The sequence below is a fragment of the Sapajus apella genome, unplaced genomic scaffold, assembly GCF_009761245.1.
Source record: "Sapajus apella isolate SASKATOON/1434 unplaced genomic scaffold, GSC_monkey_1.0 scaffold74, whole genome shotgun sequence".
Classification (NCBI taxonomy): domain Eukaryota; kingdom Metazoa; phylum Chordata; class Mammalia; order Primates; family Cebidae; genus Sapajus; species Sapajus apella.
Genome location: NW_022437014.1, coordinates 661,468 through 680,090, shown reverse-complemented (window position 1 = coordinate 680,090; position 18,623 = coordinate 661,468). Strand labels below are relative to the sequence as shown.

The 18,623-nt window shown below is 37.7% G+C and overlaps 1 protein-coding gene across 8 annotated transcripts in view; it reads left to right on the top strand.

The window, feature by feature from the left end:
• DENND4A (DENN domain containing 4A) overlaps nucleotides 1-18,623 on the top strand; it is a 122,062-nt gene that overhangs the window by 86,820 nt on the left and 16,619 nt on the right. For all 8 annotated transcript variants that reach the window (XM_032251003.1, XM_032251001.1, XM_032251002.1 and 5 more), the window contains 3 exons: nucleotides 11,885-12,074; nucleotides 16,712-16,806; nucleotides 18,418-18,593. In XM_032251003.1, the coding sequence (XP_032106894.1) occupies nucleotides 11,885-12,074; nucleotides 16,712-16,806; nucleotides 18,418-18,593 (461 nt within the window). The remainder of the gene's footprint in view (nucleotides 1-11,884; nucleotides 12,075-16,711; nucleotides 16,807-18,417; nucleotides 18,594-18,623) is intronic.

Genomic DNA, 18,623 nt, shown 5'->3' with positions numbered 1-18,623 from the left:
GCCAGAAGTACTAGAAAGCAGACAGGCAGGATTCTAGAGAGGTGAACTGAAGTTCTAGAGCCACTTTCTTCCTGAGGGTATTTGCTAATTATGAGCATGAAGCACTAGGTTGTAAATCTAGGCCTTCCCTTATCAGAACTTTTGGGACTTTGTGGTTTAGAGAGACAAAATTGAAGACTTTAAGGGCCTCAAAAACACTGAAGATTTTTTTTCCCTCAAGACATTTTCCAGATACTTGATACTGCATGAGAAGGGTAAGTAGAACATTTCTGAGAAGTCAAGTTCTCAGCAGTTTCATGGTGCTGGCCTCATAAGAGCTAGAGTTCAGGAGCTGCCAGAGAGGGCCTCAGTTGGAATACTTACAGAGATAAGCCTTAGGAACATTGGCAAACCAGATGTAGACTAGGCCTGACCAAAATTAAAACCTAGACTTGACTTAGGTCATCGTGATTTGGTTAAAATAATCAGCTTTTATTTTATCAGCAAGAAAAGATTGTACCTTTTCTGGAGGAATAAAACATCATCTGGAATCCTTGCAGTTTTTAACACACAATGTCTACCACTCAATTAAAAATAACTATGCCAAGAGACAGGAACATAACTAAAAAACAGAACAAAGCAGTTAATGGAAAGAGACCTTCGAGTGATCCGGATGTTTTAATTAACAAGGGACTTTGTAATAATTATAATATGTTCAAGAATATAAAGGAAAAGCTATTATAAATAGCTGTAAAGACGGAAAGTTTCGCCAGTTAATCAGAATGTATTAAAAATAATCAAATGTAAATTTTAGAACTGAAAATGAAATAAAAAACAAATATCTTGAGCCAAAGAAAAGAGGTACATTATTTGCAAAGGAGCAGTGGCCTTCTGAAGAGAAACTATGATGTCAGAAGACACTGAAAAGATATCTTTAAAGTACTGAAAGAAAATTAACTGTCAACCTATTTTTCTATACCAAACAAAAATATTTTTCAGAAATGGGGGTGAGAATACTGGTTCCACTGTGGTAACATAAGACCACCACAGCCAGTCCTTCCCACTGATTACAGTTTAAAAACCAGACAAAATTAAAAAACAACTAAGGATTCTGAAAAATAAAAGCAGGCAGATTCTGGGGAGAGACCCACACAGAAATGAGTTTATCAATTTTCTTTTTTTATGCATCTTTGCCCCAAGGATAGCCGCATCATTGCATGGCATCTCTGGCAGATAAAACTTCAAGAAAAACCCCTTATTTCCTGAACAGAGAAGCCTGAGAAACAGGCCTCTTTGTGCAAAAGTTTGAGGGGAATCCCATACAAGTATCAGCCTACCCCTTAACCAGCACGGTCTTGGGACAGATGTAAACTGGAATAGAAAAGCCTTAAGTAACTGAACTGAAAGTTCACTGCCTAGAAAAAGCAAAACACAAATTACGGTCAGAATATAACTCGATTGCCTGCTGAAACAAAGGCATCAACAATCTCTGAAGTATTATGACAGTACCCAGTCTACATAACATAATATTCAGTGTCCAAAATAAAATCCCAAACTACTTGATATAAAGTACCAGGAAAATGTGACCAATTCTCAAGGAAAAGACAACTCCAAAATGACTCAGATGTTGGAAGTATCAGGGAGAAACTTTAAAGCAGCTACCATAACTAGTTCCTTTAGGTAAAGGAAAACACATTTGAAATAAATTAAATTCTAGCAAGAAATAGAAATTATTAAAACAATTTTTATAACTAGTCAGTGAAGAGTAATAGAAATTAATCAGAAGAGGCAGGGCATGGTGGCTCATGCCTGTAATTCCAGTGCTTTGGGAGGCTGAGGTGGGTGGATCACCTAAAGTTGGGAGTTTGAGACCAGCCTGACCAACATGCAGAAACCCTGTCTCTACTAAAAATACAAAATTAGCCAGGCGTGGTGGCACATGGCTGTAGTTTCAGCTTGTTGGTGACAGAGCAAGGCTGCATCTCAAAAAAACAAAACTAAACATAGTCTCAGGGACTTGTGTGATAATATCAAAAGAACAAATAAAATATGGATATTGAGTTCCAGAAGAATTGAAGAGATAGATTTTGTTAGAAAAGACATTTGAGGCCAGGTGCAATGGCTCATGCCTTTAATCCCAGCACTTTGAGAGGCCGAGGCAGGCAGATCACGAGGTCAGGAGATCGAGACCATCCTGGCCAACATGGTGAAACCCCATCTCTACTAAAAAATACAAAAATTAGCTGGGTGTGGTGGTGTGCAACTGTAGCCCCTGCTACTTGGGAGGCTGAGGCAGGAGAATTGCTTGAACCCAGGATGCGGAGGTTGCAGTGAGCTGAGATCGCACCACTGCACTTCAGCCTGGCAACACAGCGAGACTTTGTCTGAAAAAATAAAAAAAGATATTTGAAGATTTGAAGAAATAATGGCTGAAACCTCTAAAACTGGTAAAAGATACAGATTTATAGATACAAGAGACTCAGCAAATTACAGACAGAATAAACTCAAAACCACACCTGCACACATCAAAAGTAAACTGCTAAAAATCAGAGATATCCACCCGCTAACAAGAAAATGGCTGATTAGGCCGGGCACGGTGGCTCAAGCCTGTAATCCCAGCACTGTGGGAGGCCGAGGCGGGTGGATCACGAGGTGAAGAGATCGAGACCATCCTGGTCAACATGGTGAAACCCCATCTCTACTAAAAATACAAAAAATTAGCTGGGCATGGTGGCGCGTGCCTGTAATCCCAGCGACTCAGGAGGCTGGGGCAGGAGAATTGCCTGAACCCGGGAGGCGGAGGTTACGGTGAGCCGAGATCGCGCCATTGCACTCCAGCCTGACAGCCTGGGTAACAAAAGCGAAACTCCGTCTCCAAAAAAAAAAAAAAAAGAAAAGAAAAGAAAATGGCCGATTAAAAAAAAAATACATTGAAAGCTATTAACAAAAAAGTATACATTACCTATGGAGGAATAAAGATTTGAATTTACCCATGCACTTTTCATTATAATCCTTGGAGGGAAGAATTTAGTGGAATGGTACCTTTAACGTGTAGAAAGAAAAGACCTGTCAACTCAGAATTCTATATCCAGTGAAAATATTCTTCAGGGGTCAATGTGAAATAAAGACATTTTCAGATAAAAGAAAGGAATTCATGAGCAGTGGAATTGCTCTGTAAGATATGCTGAAGGAAGTTCTTTAGACTGAAGAAAAATGATACCAAAGAGAAACCTGGATCTTCATGAATAAAAGAAGTGTAAAATAAATGGTAAATAGCTGGTTAATAGAAAAGATGAATTTTTGGCCTCCTAAACTACAAAAAAACAAAAACAAAACAACCCTGTAATTGTCTAAACAAAAATAGTAACATTATCTCATGGAATTTTCAATATGTGTAGATGGTTGACAGTAGTGAACTTCAGTAGTAAAGGAACTTTCCCCACAGACCTTCATTATAGTTATATTGCTAAATATCAAATGATATAAAACTAACTCTAAGTAGACTTTCAATGATTAGACATGTATATTGTAATTCCTGGAGTACTGGCTTCAAAAATACAGTGAGATGTAGCCAAAGAGCCAATAAAAATATTCAAATAGTCTTAGGACAGGAAATATTGAAGAAGCCAAGAAAAGGAGAACAGAGAAATAGAAGACTAAATCTAACCATATCACCAATTAAGTGATAACAGTCTAAACACCTCAGTTAAAAGGCAGACATTAGGCTTGGCACAGTGGCTCATGCTTGTAGTCCCAGCTCTCTGGAAGGCCAAGCAGAAGGATTGCTTGAGCCAGGAGTTTGAGACCAGCGTGGCCAACATAGCAACACCTGGTTTGTACATTTTTTTTTCAACTAGTGGCCATGGTGGCGCAAACCTGTAGGACAGTTGCTTGAGCCCAGAAGCTCAAGGCTGTAGTGAGCTGTGATTGTGCCACTGCACTCAAACCTGAGCAACAGACTGATTTCATAATGATGAGGAGTTGGATGTGATGGTATGTACCTGTAGTTCCAGCTACTTGGGAGGTTGGGGTGGGAAGACTGGATTGCTTGAGTCCAGGAGTTCCGGGCCAGCCAGGGCAGCATAACAAGACTCCGTCTCTGAAAAATAATGATGATAAGAAGCAGTTCATCAGGAAAACACCACAATTAATCTATATATATTCACTAAATCACAGAGCCTCAAAACAATGACATAATAATTGATAGAATTAAGGGGCGTTCTAGATTTTAGTAGGAAATTTTAAAACTCATTTGATAGAAGAGCTAACAAAAATTGGTTAAGACAAATCTCAGCAACAGAATCAGCTACTTTTATATAATTGACATTTATAGACTATTAACAACTACAAAATACACTTTTTTTTTTTTTTTGAGACAGAGTCTCACTGTGTCACCCAGGCTGGAGTGCAGTGGTGCCATCTCTGCTCACTGCAACCTCTGCCTGCTGGGTTCAAGCAATTCTTGTATCTCAGCCTCCTGAGTAGCTGGGACTACAAGCACCTACCACCACACCCAGCTAAAATTTTGTTTTTTTTTTAAATAGAGATGGGGTTTCACCATATTGGCCAAGCTGGTCTCGAACTGCTGACCTTAGGTGATCTATCCACCTTGGCTTCCCAAAGTACTGGGATTACAGGCATGAGGTACTGCACCTAGCCAGCCTCATGATTTTTATTTTTATTATTTTATTTTTTGAGACAGTGTCTCACTCTGTTGCCCAGGCTGGAGTGCAGTGGCACAATCTCTGCTCACTGCATACTCTGCCTCCTGGGTTCAAGCAATTCTCCTGCCTCAGCCTCCTGAGTAGCGGGGACTACAAGTGCATGCCACCACACCTGGCTAATTTTTGTATTTTTTAGTGGAGATGGTGTTTCACCATGTTGGTCAGGCTGGTCTCGAACTCCTGACCTCGTGATTCACCTGCCTCGGCCTCCCAAAGTGCTAGGATTACAGGCGTGAGCCACCATGCCCAGCCAAAATACATATTCTTTTCAAGTGTATACAGTACAGTCATCAAGATAAACTATGTTTGGCTATTAAAATCTCAGTCGGTTGAAAAGGATTCAAATCAAAGTACATTTCAAGAGTTACAGAACATTACTGAGGGATTTTAAAGGAGATTTAAATAAATGGAAAGACATCCCATGTTCATGGAATTGAAGACTCAGTATTGTTAAGCTGCAACACTCCCCACATTGGTATCTAAATATATATCAAAATCGTCCCTGTGAAAATTTCAGCAGGAGTTTGTAGAAATTGACCAGCTGATCCTAAAATTAACATAGGGGGAAAAAAGGGACCCAGTATAGCCAAAACAATTTGGAAAAAGAAAAGTTGGAGGGCTCACACTTCCCAATTTCAGAATTTACTACAAAGCTACAGCCATCAAGACAGTATGCTGCTAGCATAAACAGGTCAGTAGATAGGGAATAAAATGTAGACTCCAGAAATAAACTCTCATATTGATGGTCATTTAAATTTCAACAAAGATGCCAAGGCAATTCAATTGGGAAATGATAGTTTTTGTCAAAAAATGCTGCTGAGATAATTGGATATCTGCATGCAAATAACAGTCACCCTTCCGTATCTGCAAGTTCTGCATCCATGGATTCAACCAACCACGGATTGAAAATTCTAAAAATCGAGGCCGGGCGCGGTGGCTCACGCCTGTAATCCCAGCACTTTGGGAGGCCGAGACGGGTGGATCACGAGGTCAAGAGATCAAGACCATCCTGGTCAACATGGTGAAACCCCGTCTCTACTAAAAAAAAATACAAAAAATTAGCTGGGCATGGTGGCACGTGCCTGTAGTTCCAGCTACTCAGGAGGCTGAGGCAGGAGAATTGCCTGAACCCAGGAGGCGGAGGTTGCGGTGAGCCGAGATTGTGCCATTGCACTCCAACCTGGGTAACGAGCAAAACTCCATCTCAAAAAAAAAAAAAAAATCTAAAAATAAATAAATACAAATAAAACAATACAGTATAACTATTTACATAGATAGCATTAACATTGTATTAGGTATTACAAGTAACCTAGAGATGATTTAACGTATACAGGAGGATGTGCATAGGTCATATGCAAATACCAACCCCCTGTGGTTACTGAGGGATGACTGTAGGTGAACTTAGACACTCAACTTATATACAAACATTAACACAAAATGGATAACACGTCTAATGTAAGAGCTAACACACTATAAAAATTTTGGGCACAGTGGCTCATGCCTGTAATCCCAGAACTTTGGGAGCTCAAGATGGGCGGATCACCTGAGGTCAGGACTTGAAGACCAGCCTGGCTAACATGGTGAAACCCTGTTTCTACTAAAAATACAAAAAAATAGCCAGGCGTGGTGGAACATGCCTGTAATCCCAGCTACTTGGGAGGCTGAGGTAGGAGAATTGCTTGAACCCAGGAGGCAGGGTTTGCAGTGAGCCGAGATTGTGCCATTGCACTTCAGCTTGGACAACAAGAGTGAAACTCCATCTCAAAAAAAAAAAAAAAAATTTGGAAGAAAATCTTTAAGACTTTGAATTAAGCCAATAATTCTTAGATATGATACCAGAAACATAGTCTATAAAAGGAAAAATTTATAAGCTAGGCATTATCAAAATTCAAGAATTTTGTGCTACAAAAATGAAAATGTAGGAAAATGAAAAGCCACAGACTGGAGAAAAGATATGCAAATTCTGTTTCTCGTAAAGGACTTGAATCCATAATTCACAAGCAACCCACACAGCTCAATAGTAAGATAAACAACCCAAGTAAAAAGGACGTAGAAGATCTAAATAGATACTTCACCAAAGAAGAGATGCGAATAGCTGAAAAGTGGATTTTCTTCCAAGTGGAATATTATTGAGCAGTACAAAAGAATGAAATACTGCTACATGCCTTAAAAAATTGATGAATCTTAAATACATGTTTATTTTAAGTGGATTAAGCCAGATTTAAAAGACCAAAAAATAGTGTGTGAATCCATGGATATGAAATGTCCAGGAAAGGCAAATCTGTAGACACAGTATATTAGTGGTTTCCTGGTGCTAGAAAGGCAATGGACATTAACTGTAAGTGGGTGTAAGGTATCTTACTGTGGAGGTAAAAATGTTCTAAAACTAGAAACGTTCTAAAACTTGGTAAATTTACTATATAGATTATTGAATTATAGACCTACTTTGAGTGAATGTTATGACATGAAAATTATACCCCAGTAAGGTGTGTGTGTTTTTTTTTAAAATCAAGCATGTTTTCTGACCACAATAGAACTCACTAAGTAAGGATCAAGAAAAACGTGAACACACTTCCAAATAATTTGAATCAAAGGTAAAATCATAAAGGAAATTAGAATAATGTTTGACTGGAATGAACAAAAATACATAAAAATTTGTGGGATCCAACTAAGAGGTGCTTAGAGGTTAACTTATAGGTTTAAATGCTATATTAGGAGCGACTTAAAATTAATGATTTATGGTTCTACCTTAAACTAGAAAAGAAGAACAAAGTAAGCTCAAATTAAGTAGGAAGAAGGAAGTAATAAAGATGGAGCAGAAATCAGTAAAACAGAAAAGATGGAAAGAATATCAATAAAACCAAAAGCTGATTCTTGAAAAGTAACAACAAAATTGACACACTGCTGGCTAGACTCATCTAGAAAAAGAGAACACAATCACTAATATCAGATCCCACCTAAAGATTAAAATAATATTTTTAAAGCCTAGCATAGGCATGACTCATTTTATTGCACTTTGCTTTACTGCACTACACAGATGTCCAACCCTGTGTTGAGCAAGTCAGTTGTATCATTTTCCAACAGCACATGCTTGCTTCATGTCTCTGTGTCACATGTTGGTAATTCTTGCAATATTTCAGACTTTTTCATTATTATATCTGTTATGGTGACTTGTGATCAGTGATCCTTGATGTCGTTATTGTAATAGTTTTGAGACACCATGAACTGTTCCCATATAAGATGGTAAACTTAATCGATAAATGCGTGATTTCTGACTATCCACCAAATGGCCATTCTCTTGACTCTCTCACTGTCCTCAGGCCTTCCTATTCCTTGAGACACAACAATATTGAAATTAGGCCAATTAATAACCCTACAAGTGGCCTCTAAGTGTTCCCATGAAAGGAAGAGTCACACATTTTTCACTTTAAATCAAAAGCTAGAAATTATTAAGCTTAGTGAGGAAGGCGTGCCAAAAGCCAGGAAAGGCTGAAAGTGAGGTCTCCTTCACCAAACAGCCAAGTTGTGAATGCAAAGGGAAAGTTCTTAGGACAATTAAAAGTGAACATGAGTGATAAGACAGCAAAACAGTGTTATTGTCCAAAAATTTAGACATAAAGAATTTAATCTCTCCCAGTGTAAAATCATTCTATCATCTTAAACATGCATAATCTATATTTTAGTTCGAAAGAATCAACTATTTGACTTATTTTTTACACTAATTCTTTTATGCATAAATAGCAACAAGACCTCTGATTCAGGATGTTAAAATACACATCTGTATTCCCACCTCCTCAAAATCCCATTAAAGTGACAGAAAAATAGGAGAATATAATAAATCAATTGAAACAATGAAAAAAGAAAAGTATGCCATCAGGAGATGAGAGATTTTCATACCTTTCTGAAAATGAGAAAGCAGATGAAACTGAATTGATGGAAATGCCTAAATACAGAAAGTGTGGCTTCCAAAGTAGTCATAAGAGAGATCAGCCACTAAGAAGAGGACTGTTCTTAGTGAACGAAGCCCAGGTGAGCAGGCAGACGTATAAAATTAAACAGCCAGGTAATTAAATTAAAAGACTACTTAAGGAATAGTTAGGTAGGCATTGTTTTTTCTCTTACAGGAGTAGTTGTGAAAATGGAATACTCCAGCTCACAAAGGTATGAAATTTGTAAGTACTAAGAGTAAAGGAGAGACACCAAGGACAGCCATTGAGATGAGAAAGGGAGTAGGATTAAAAGAAGTAATTCCAAAATTTTATAATCAGCCCAGATTTTTTTTTTTTTAGGAAGCCCCACTCTACTTAAAATATACTGAGGTACCCACCAACCAAAGTAAAACCTTCCTTTGTTTAGTTGCCCTGTACATTCTCTTCGTATTCCCTGTGCAGGCACTCTAAAGGGTGGCCTGCTTGCAGACATGCTCACATTCAGCTCTTGCATTCAAGGGAGAATCTGAGTTCAAGACCAGCCTGGGTAACATAGCAAAACCCTATCTCTTTAAAAAAAAAAAAAAAAAAAAAAAAGCCAGGTGTGGTGGTGCATGCCTGTGGTTCCAGCTACTTGGAAAGCTGAGGTGGGAAGATTGCTTGAGCTCTGGAGGTGGAGGTTGCAGTAAGCCATGATTGTGCCACTGCCCCCCATCCTGGGTGACAGAGCAAAACCATACCTCAAAAAATTTTTTTAATATTGTAAAAAATAAAAAAGAACACTTAAGTTGATTGAGTATCAAAAAACTATAGTAAACACCATCCCTAACAGTGAAATATTATAATTATTTCTTTTAAAGTCAGGATCAAGGCAAGGAAGCATGTTAAACACCTGTGCCACCCAATAGCATTCTGGATTCTAATGATACCAGAAGGCAAGGAAAAGAAATGAGAGAGAAAGGCTGGGCATGGTGGCTCATGCCTGTAATCACAGTACTTTGGGAGGTGAGGCAGGTATGTCGCTTGAGTTTAGGAGTTCAAGACCAGCCTGGGCAACATGGTGAAAGCCTGTCTCTACTGAAAGTACAGAAAGTTAGCCAAGCATGGTGGTGTGCACCTGTAGTCCCAGCTACTTGGAAGGCTGAGATGGGAGGATCACCTGAGCCTGGGAAATTGAGGCTGCAGTGAGCCATGATCACGCCACTGCACTCAAGCCTCCATGACATAGTCAAACTGTCTCAAAAAAAAAAATAGATAAAAATGTTGTAAAATAATTTAATAAAACTTGATATTCTCATAAATGAAGTTACCTACCACCACTGAAAAAACTGAACTGTTGGGTGGCTAGAAACAACAAAAACATTTGTAAAACAGCTTTCCTGGACATAATAATGGCCAGTTAGAAAAGTAATGAAAAATATGAGCTAATTAACTACAACACAAACATAAAATGTCTAGAAGTAAACATATCAAGTATATAATACATGAATAAAACTATAGTACTTTACTGAGGGACATAATTTACTGATAGATTGAGTCTTGTAAGGGTATCAGTTTTTACCAAATTAGGGTAGTCTAATTAAAATACAAGGCAAACCAAATACCCGGTTACTAAAAAATACAAATCATAATTAGCTGCTTTAAAATTAATAGAGAAGATGCATGAGAATAATCAAGAAAATTCTGAAAAAAGTATGAGGCCAGGTGCAGTAGCTCACGCCTATAATCCCAGCATTTTGGGAGTCTGAGGCAGGCAGATCACTTAAGGTCAGGAGTTCAAGACCAGCCTGGCCAGCATGGTAAAACCCTGTCTCTACTACAAATACAAAAATTAGCCAGGCATGGTGGCAGGCGCCTGTAATCCCAACTATTTGGGAGGCTGAGGCATGAGAATTGCTTGAACCCAGGAGGCAGAGGTTGCAGTGAGTCGAGATCGTGCCATTGTACTCCAGCCTGGGCTTCGGACCAAAATTCTGTCTTTTAAAAAAAAAAAGATATGAGCTGTTCTCTAAAATACTAAAACTAACAAAACTAGTGCTAAAACTATAATTAAAATAGTTTGCTAATCAGTGAAAAACAGATAAATGGACCAGTGGAATGAAGAAAAGTCCAGAAATAAAACTATATATAGGAGTTTGGGATATGAAAAAATAGCATTTAAGATCGGTGGGTAACGAGGATATTAAATAAATGTGTTGATACACTTAGCTATCCACTTGAAAAAATTCCGGCCCTTCACTGAACAACAACAACAAGAAATCCTAGATGGATTAGATATTTAAGTGCAAATTTTAAAAAGATTTTTTTCTCATTTGGGAGTGGAGAAAGATTTCCTTAGCAAGATCAGACCTTGGAACCCCTAAGGGATGAAAATATTTTGCTACAAAAAAATGTTAAAGCCGGGCCAGGGATAGTGGCTCATGCCTGTAATCCCAGCACTTTGGGAGGCCAAGGCAGGTAAATCACTTGAGGTCAGGAGTAAAGACTAGCCTGGCCAGCGTGGCAAAATCATGTCTCTAATAAAAATACAAAAGTTAGCCAGGCATGGTGGCATGCACCTCTAGAGGCTGAGATGGGAGGATTGCTTGAGCCTGGGAGGCAGAGGCTGCAGTGAGCTGAGATTGCCCACTGTACTCCAGCCTAGACTACAAAGTGAGACCCTTTTTAAAAATTTTTTTTGCCCTATATGATTAAAAATAATGAAATATGCACACACATGACTAGTAAAGTAGGTTGTATTATCTGGGCGTGAAATTATAGGTATTAAAATTTTTTTGCATAAAAATCTACAGCTACCAAATTTTCTCATGTACTTTTAATATAACCAAAAAAAAAAATTTAACTTCAGTGTTCTCAAAAGTGAAAATTAGAAATATATATATCTTTGAAGCCTGGGTAATTTTGGAAAAGAATAAAAACATAGTTCTAGTAGTTTCATATTTGGGCGATACCTTCTCAGAGAGGAAAATTATCAATAAATGGAGATTAAAAGTCAATAAGGTTATGTTACTAATTAGTATATACTTCACTGTAACTAAAAAATGATTTCTTAAAAATTGAACCACAGCACGTTTGTCCAAATTAGCATGCCTTTGTAAAACTGGTTGTTTTTTTCCTCTAGATGTTGTAATATTAGTTCAGCTGATCATCTGGGTAGTTAGGTGATAGGTGTTTTTCTTCTGCTTTAGAAGTGACTTTTTAATTAATTCCCTTTAAAGGTACAAGAGATTAAGCTTATAATTATGTCCTTAGGATCAAAGTTCTGATCGTACCAGTCTTTCTTCAGTGGGAGCCCAGGATTCTGAATCTACCTCTTTAACAGATGAAGATGTCTGCCATGAGTTGGAAGGAGCTGCTGCTTCTCAAGAGACCAGTGCCACTTCAGGGACTAAGGGAATTGATCTCAGCCAAATAAGCCTGGAAAGTTCTGCCTCCTTGGAAGGTTTGTCCAAACAGTTCTGTCATACTGCATTTGATTTGTAGTTTCGTTTGAATCGCGACACTTTCACTTTTTTCTTTATGATTTAATCTTGTTTTTTAATTTTGTAAACAATTTTTATAGTTCCAAGGTCAAAACAATAAAACCAAGGCACTTTCTCAAAAGTGTAACTTTCATCCCCACTCCCTCACTCTGTTTTCTTCCTATCCCTGGAAGCAACCATTTTTATTCACTTTTGATTTATCCTTCCATTGTTGCTTTTTTAAGAATATAAATCTAGGCGTACAGTTATTTTTTGTTGTTATTACTTCCCTGCCTTCTTACTCAAAGGTAACATAATGTCAGTACTTTGCTGCCCATTGCCTTTGTCACTTAATATACTCTGAAGACCATTCCATATCATCACATAGCAATGTTTCCCATTCATTTTTGCCAGCTACATAGTACAAAAGTTATACACCATGTGCGGACGTATCATAATTCATTTTAGCCACTTCCCTAATAACATTAAGTTTCCAGTTTTTCTAATGCCATAATGCATATATGTTATATTTTTACCAGTGTGTCTTTGGAAGATACTTCAGAATTCTTCCTTGAAGTGATATTGCCAAGTTCCCTTCCTCAGGCTATTTTGCATTCCCACTGCCAGTATATGAGAATACCTATTTCCCCACAGTCTTGTCAACAAAATATGTTGGCACACTTGGATTTTTACCATCTGATAGGTGAGGAATATATTTCAGTTTAGTTTTCATTTCTGTTTCTCTTATAAATGAAGTTGAAAATCTGTTTAAGGACCATCTGCATTTCCTTTTCTGTGGACTCTGCCTGCATTTTAATTGTTGGTCCTTTTTTTAAAAAAAAAATGTTTTTAGTAGCTTTTTTTTTATATTGGGGAGTTAATCCTTTGTTACTTATATAAGTTGCAAGAAGTTTATCTAACTTTGTTTTTTTGGGGTGGTTTTTTTTGGCATATGTAAGTTTTAAATTGTATGTAATCAAATTTATCAGCCTTTCCCCTTACTGCTTCTGGATTGTGAGTTGCTAGAAAAGGTTTTTCTTTCCTTAAGGTATAAAATAATCCACTAGTAGTTTCTTTTGATACTTATCTGGTTTCCTTTATAACATTTTCTGAGGTCAGCAGACTTTTTCTGTAAAGCATTGTGTAGTAAATATTTTAGGTTTTGCAGTCCACATACACCTCTGTCACATATTCTTTTTTCTTTCTTTTTTTTTTTTTTTTAACAACTTTTTTAAATGTAAAAGACACTCGTAGCTCAGGGCAATACAAATATAGATTTTACCTCTGATTTAGATATTTGATCTGTATGAAAGTTATTCTGAAAAAAAATTAAATTAAAAAAAAAGAAAATTCTGGTTAATGGTATGAAGAATGGATCTAATAGAATATTGGTTTTTCAGTTGTATCTTTGGTCTTTTAAAAAGCTTTTACTATGGAAATTTTCAAACATACACAACAGTATAAGGAACAGCATAATGAACCCCTATGTATCCATCACCCAACTTCAATAACTATCAACAAATAACCAGTCTTACTTTATCTGTTGGTCTTTATCCTCTGCTGCCAATGCTTTCACCTTCCTCAATTAGTTATTTTAAGCAAATCTCAATGTATAATTTTATTCATAAAGACTTCAATATGTATCTCCAAAGTAAAAGACTTAATCTGTTTTTAACTATTTAGTAAAGTGTAACATATGTGTCCTTTGTTTAAGATAGGGTCTCATGCTGTCGCTAAGGCTGGAGTGCAGCGGCACAGTCACAGCTCACTGCAACCGTGGTCTCCCATGCTCTAGCCTCAGCATCCCAAGTAGATGGGACTACAGGTGTGCACTAGCACACCCGGCTAATTGTTTTGTAGAGACAGCATCTTACTATGTTGTACAGGCTGGTTCCAAACTCCTGAGCTCAAGGGATTCTCCCGAGGTGGCCTCCCAAAGTGCTGGGATTATAGGCATGAGCTACCACCACACCTAGCTGTACTTTTATGAATGTAAATACATTTTACAAATTGAGCACACCTGTGTAACCAGAGCTCAGCTCAAGAAACAGCATTCATAGTATCTAGAACTCTCTCTCATGCCCATGTCTAGTCACTTCTTTCTTTACACGTAAACATTATCTTAACTTCTGACACCATAGATTAACTTGGCCATTTTTGAACATTTTATGGGCTCATAGAGTATGTATCTTTTGTGAAGCATTTGTTTTTTGAAAACATAATCATAATGCCCTCATACTTTTAAGTGATATTTATCATATATATCAAATATTTAGTTTCAGATTTTCGTGGTTATGAAGCTCATTTTGTAGGTGATTTATTCAAACTGGGATCCATACAGGGTCAGCATTTGCATTATTTCGCTCATATGTCTGTTAACTCTTTTTTGTCATTATTCCCCTTCCTCTCCCTCTTTTTTCCTCTTCCTGTATTTTTATGAAGAAATTAGGTGATTAACCCTACTTCCTTCTTTTCTAACATACAAGAACAGTTTGTTGTCTAAGCAAATAACACTAAACTTACAGCCTGATTCACGTTCACTTTAATAAGATCAATTAGATACAAAAGGTCGGCTGCCCCAGTAGATGACTGTCTTAGTCAAGGCTAATAGAAGGTTTTGGGAAGCAGTTTTGACCTAGCTGTAGCAGAGGGATCCCAGAAGGTTTCTGGGGAGAAGCAGCAAGGGAAGAACTGCGTTTATACCAGTGCTAAGCATCTTAAAGGATGGTGTGAGATTGCAGCTCGTTCTCTGCCTCTCCAGGGTGTCTTTGCGTGGTAGGGACTAGAACCAGTGGTAGTTCTGGACTTTTTTTTCCTCCTTGTTATTTATTTGCTGAAGCAATCAAGTCGTTAGTCTGGATCACGCAGATTGCATCCCTGCGGTAGTGTTTAACATGTTTACCTATCCCCTCTTATTTCTTGTGGACGGGTAGTTTACGCCATTAGGTTTTTTGACCTTTGTTTATTATTATTTTGAGACGGCCTTGCTCTGTCATTCAGGCTGGCGTGCAGTGGCACAGTTTGCTCTGTCATTCAGGCTGGCGTGCAGTGGCACAGTTTGCTCTGTCATTCAGGCTGGCGTGCAGTGGCACCGTTTGCTCTGTCATTCAGGCTGGCGTGCAGTGGCACCGTTTGCTCTGTCATTCAGGCTGGCGTGCAGTGGCACAGTTTGCTCTGTCATTCAGGCTGGCGTGCAGCGGCACAGACACAGCCCACTGCAGCTTCTGCCTCCTGGGTTCAGGTGGTCCTCCCACCTTAGCCTCCCAGGTAGCTGCGACCACAGGCACACAGTACCATGAGCGGCTAATTTTTTTGTATTTTTTGTAGACAGGGTGTTTCACCATGTTGCCCAGGCTGGTCCGAAACTCCCAGGCTCAAGTGATCCACTTGCCTCAGCCTCCCAAAGTGCTGGGATTATAGGCATGGGCCATCATGCCTGGCCTTTTGATCTTTTTTTTTAATTAATTAATTTTTTTAAGATGGGGTTTCACCATGTTGGCCAGGCTGGTCTCAAACTCCTGATCTCAGGTGATCTGCCCACCTCGGCCTCCCAAAGTGCTAGGATTACAGGTGTGAGCCCCCATTGATCTTTGATCTTTATTTACCCAGCCTTGATCTTTATCTTTATTAAAATACCAGTACATATTCATAAAATGTAGTAATGACAGAGAAAAAAATGTGTTGAGGAGGTATAACACAGACCACCTCCAGTTTTACTGACAAGATGCAATCACTGCCAACTGATTTGACCACAAAACTTTCCTTACTTTTGCATTATTGTTTTAATATCTACACTAATATCCTATTGTTCTTAAGAATATAATTGGGAATTCTTCTTTAGTATTTAAGAGAAAAGAGCAAGATTACTATACCCTTTTTTCTTTTTTTGGAGATAGGACCTCATTCTGCTGCCCACACTCTCATTGTAACCTCAAATTTCTGGACTCAAGCTGTCTTCCTACCTCAGTCTCCCAAGTAGCTGTGACTGTAAGCACACACCACCACGCCCAGCTGATTCTTTATTTTTATTTTTTGTAGAGACAAGGTCTCACTGTGTTGCCGAGACTGGTCTCAAATTCCTGGCCTGAAGCAATCCTCCCACTTTAGCCTTCCAATGTGCTGGGATTACAGGCGTGAGCTACCACGCCCAGCTATGCTGGTTCTTAAAAGATCCTTATAAAGAGAGAATTGCCACTAAATCTTTTCATTATTAGAAATAAAAATGAGCTATTTGTTTCTTTTTAGACCTTGGAACTAAATACTTTCCTGTATTTTAAACATGAAAAAATAGAAGCAGCACATTGGTAATTACTAATGACTAGAATGCTTTCTAGTCTGTACACACAAAGTGCTTAATAAGTCAGTAATGAGAAAACACAGCTAAGATGTGAGGAATGTGGGGATAAGTAGAATTAGAGCACATTTCCTTAGGTTTGTGCTAAAAGTGCATGCACTGAAAAAATCTTGTTCATTATTTATTTGTTTTTCCTAATTACTTTTAATATTTTGACTAGAATAGGTTAACCTTTTATCAGAGTACTTATGGAAGTGAAAGATTCTTATATTCTTTCTCATTAATTTTAATGGTTTTTGTTCTTTGTTTTTCACTTCTGAACAGGATCCCTGTCGAAGTTTGCCTTACCTGGGAAATCAGAAGTGACATCTTCTTTCAACACGAGTAATACAAATATCTTCCAGAACTATGCAATGGAGGTAGTACATTTTTGTGTCAAAGAGAATCTTCATATACTGCTTTGTAAAATTCACATTTCTTAAGTATTGCTGGTCCCAGGTAGAGTAATAAAAGTTAAATACATAGGCCTGGCATGGTGACTCACGCCTTTAATCCCAGCACTTTGGGAAGCCAACGTACGTGGATCACCTGAGGTCAGGAGTTTGAGGCCAGCCTAGTCAATATGGTGAAACCACATCTGTACTAAAAATACAAAAATTACCCAGGCATAGTGGTGGGGGCCTGTAATCCCAGCTACTTAGGAGGCTGAGGCAGGAGAATCACTTAAACCTGGTGGGCAGAGATTTCATTGAGCCAAGATCACACCACTGTACTCCAGCCTGGGAGACAGAGCACTCCATCTCGAAAAGAAAAAAAAAGAAGTTAAATATGTAGCACCTGAAATTTCAGAATGTGAATTGCATCTGAGTAAAGTTAAAATTTAGCTTTTGGATATCCAGTATTTCAGATTATTGAAGTCATACTAACATTTCTATTAGGACAGTTCCATGCTTACTTTGAGGTTTATCAACCTACAAAAGTGTTTTAATTTTCAGTGTTAGTATTTGGGTTTTTTTACCTGAATGTTCTATTTGAATGTTTATTTCACATGATAAACACAATCAGTTTTGCTGTGCAAGCATGCTTTTTTGGTGAGTGTACAGGGAGTAGTTTTGACATTATGTTATCCACTTCTTCCACCACGTTTTTCATTCTTTGTGTCAGTTTGATGTAGATCTCTGCTGGGTATCCGTTTATATCCCACATTCTTAAAATGAAAAAGTTAGACTTTTTCACTTTAAAACTTTTTTCTAATTTTTCTGTAAAATTTGCTTCCAAATACATTTGTGAATATGGTTGCTATTTTATGTTAATTTGCATAAATCTGGAAAATAAATTTGCATAGAGCTGAAACATAGATGATGAACACTAACTTTACAAAGTTTCTAGTGGCTTCAAGAATTTCTATATTTTATTAATATAATGACAGCATTCGTAGTTATCTATAGCGATGCTTATTAAACTGTCTTTAGTAAAAGACCAGGGTTGTTTTTGTTTTGTTTGTTTAATTTCTAATCTGTCATAGCTAATGTTCTTAGAAAATACATTGATTACACACTTAGATGTTACTGCAACATCACAGTACTTTAAAAAGTTTATAAATCCTCCTCTCAATTTCTTATTTATCTCATCACAATCCAGTAAGTGTTAGTAGACCAGCACTGGTCTGGCAACCATGCTCTGAGTAGCACTGATTTGTAATATCTAATTACAAATGCCTGTTTGGAGTGTTAACAAATTAATAATTGAGTTTACTTTTCCATTAATAAAACTACAGCAAATTTTACTCTGTAATGAAAAAGAAACCCTCACTTACAAGCAAGTTTCCCTTTCAGGCAAAAATTGTGGAATAGATTTAGCTGAATTAAAGATGATTATAGTATATAATGCACTGATGTAATCCAGTGTTTTTTAATAGCATCTGAATCCTTCTGGGTTTTAATTTTCCAATGAATTTATGAATCTGAATTGTTTTCATTTGTAACCTGAATTAACCAGGTTTCTTTATAAAGTGCCATCTTCTCCCATAGGTTCTCATCTCCAGTTGCTCTCGGTGTAGAACCTGTGACTGTCTTGTTCATGATGAGGAAATCATGGCTGGCTGGACAGCAGATGACTCCAACCTCAATACGACATGCCCATTCTGTGGCAATCTTTTCTTACCCTTTCTGAATGTAGAAATACGAGATTTAAGACGACCTGGAAGGTAAGGATATTTTTTCCTTCATGTTTAAGG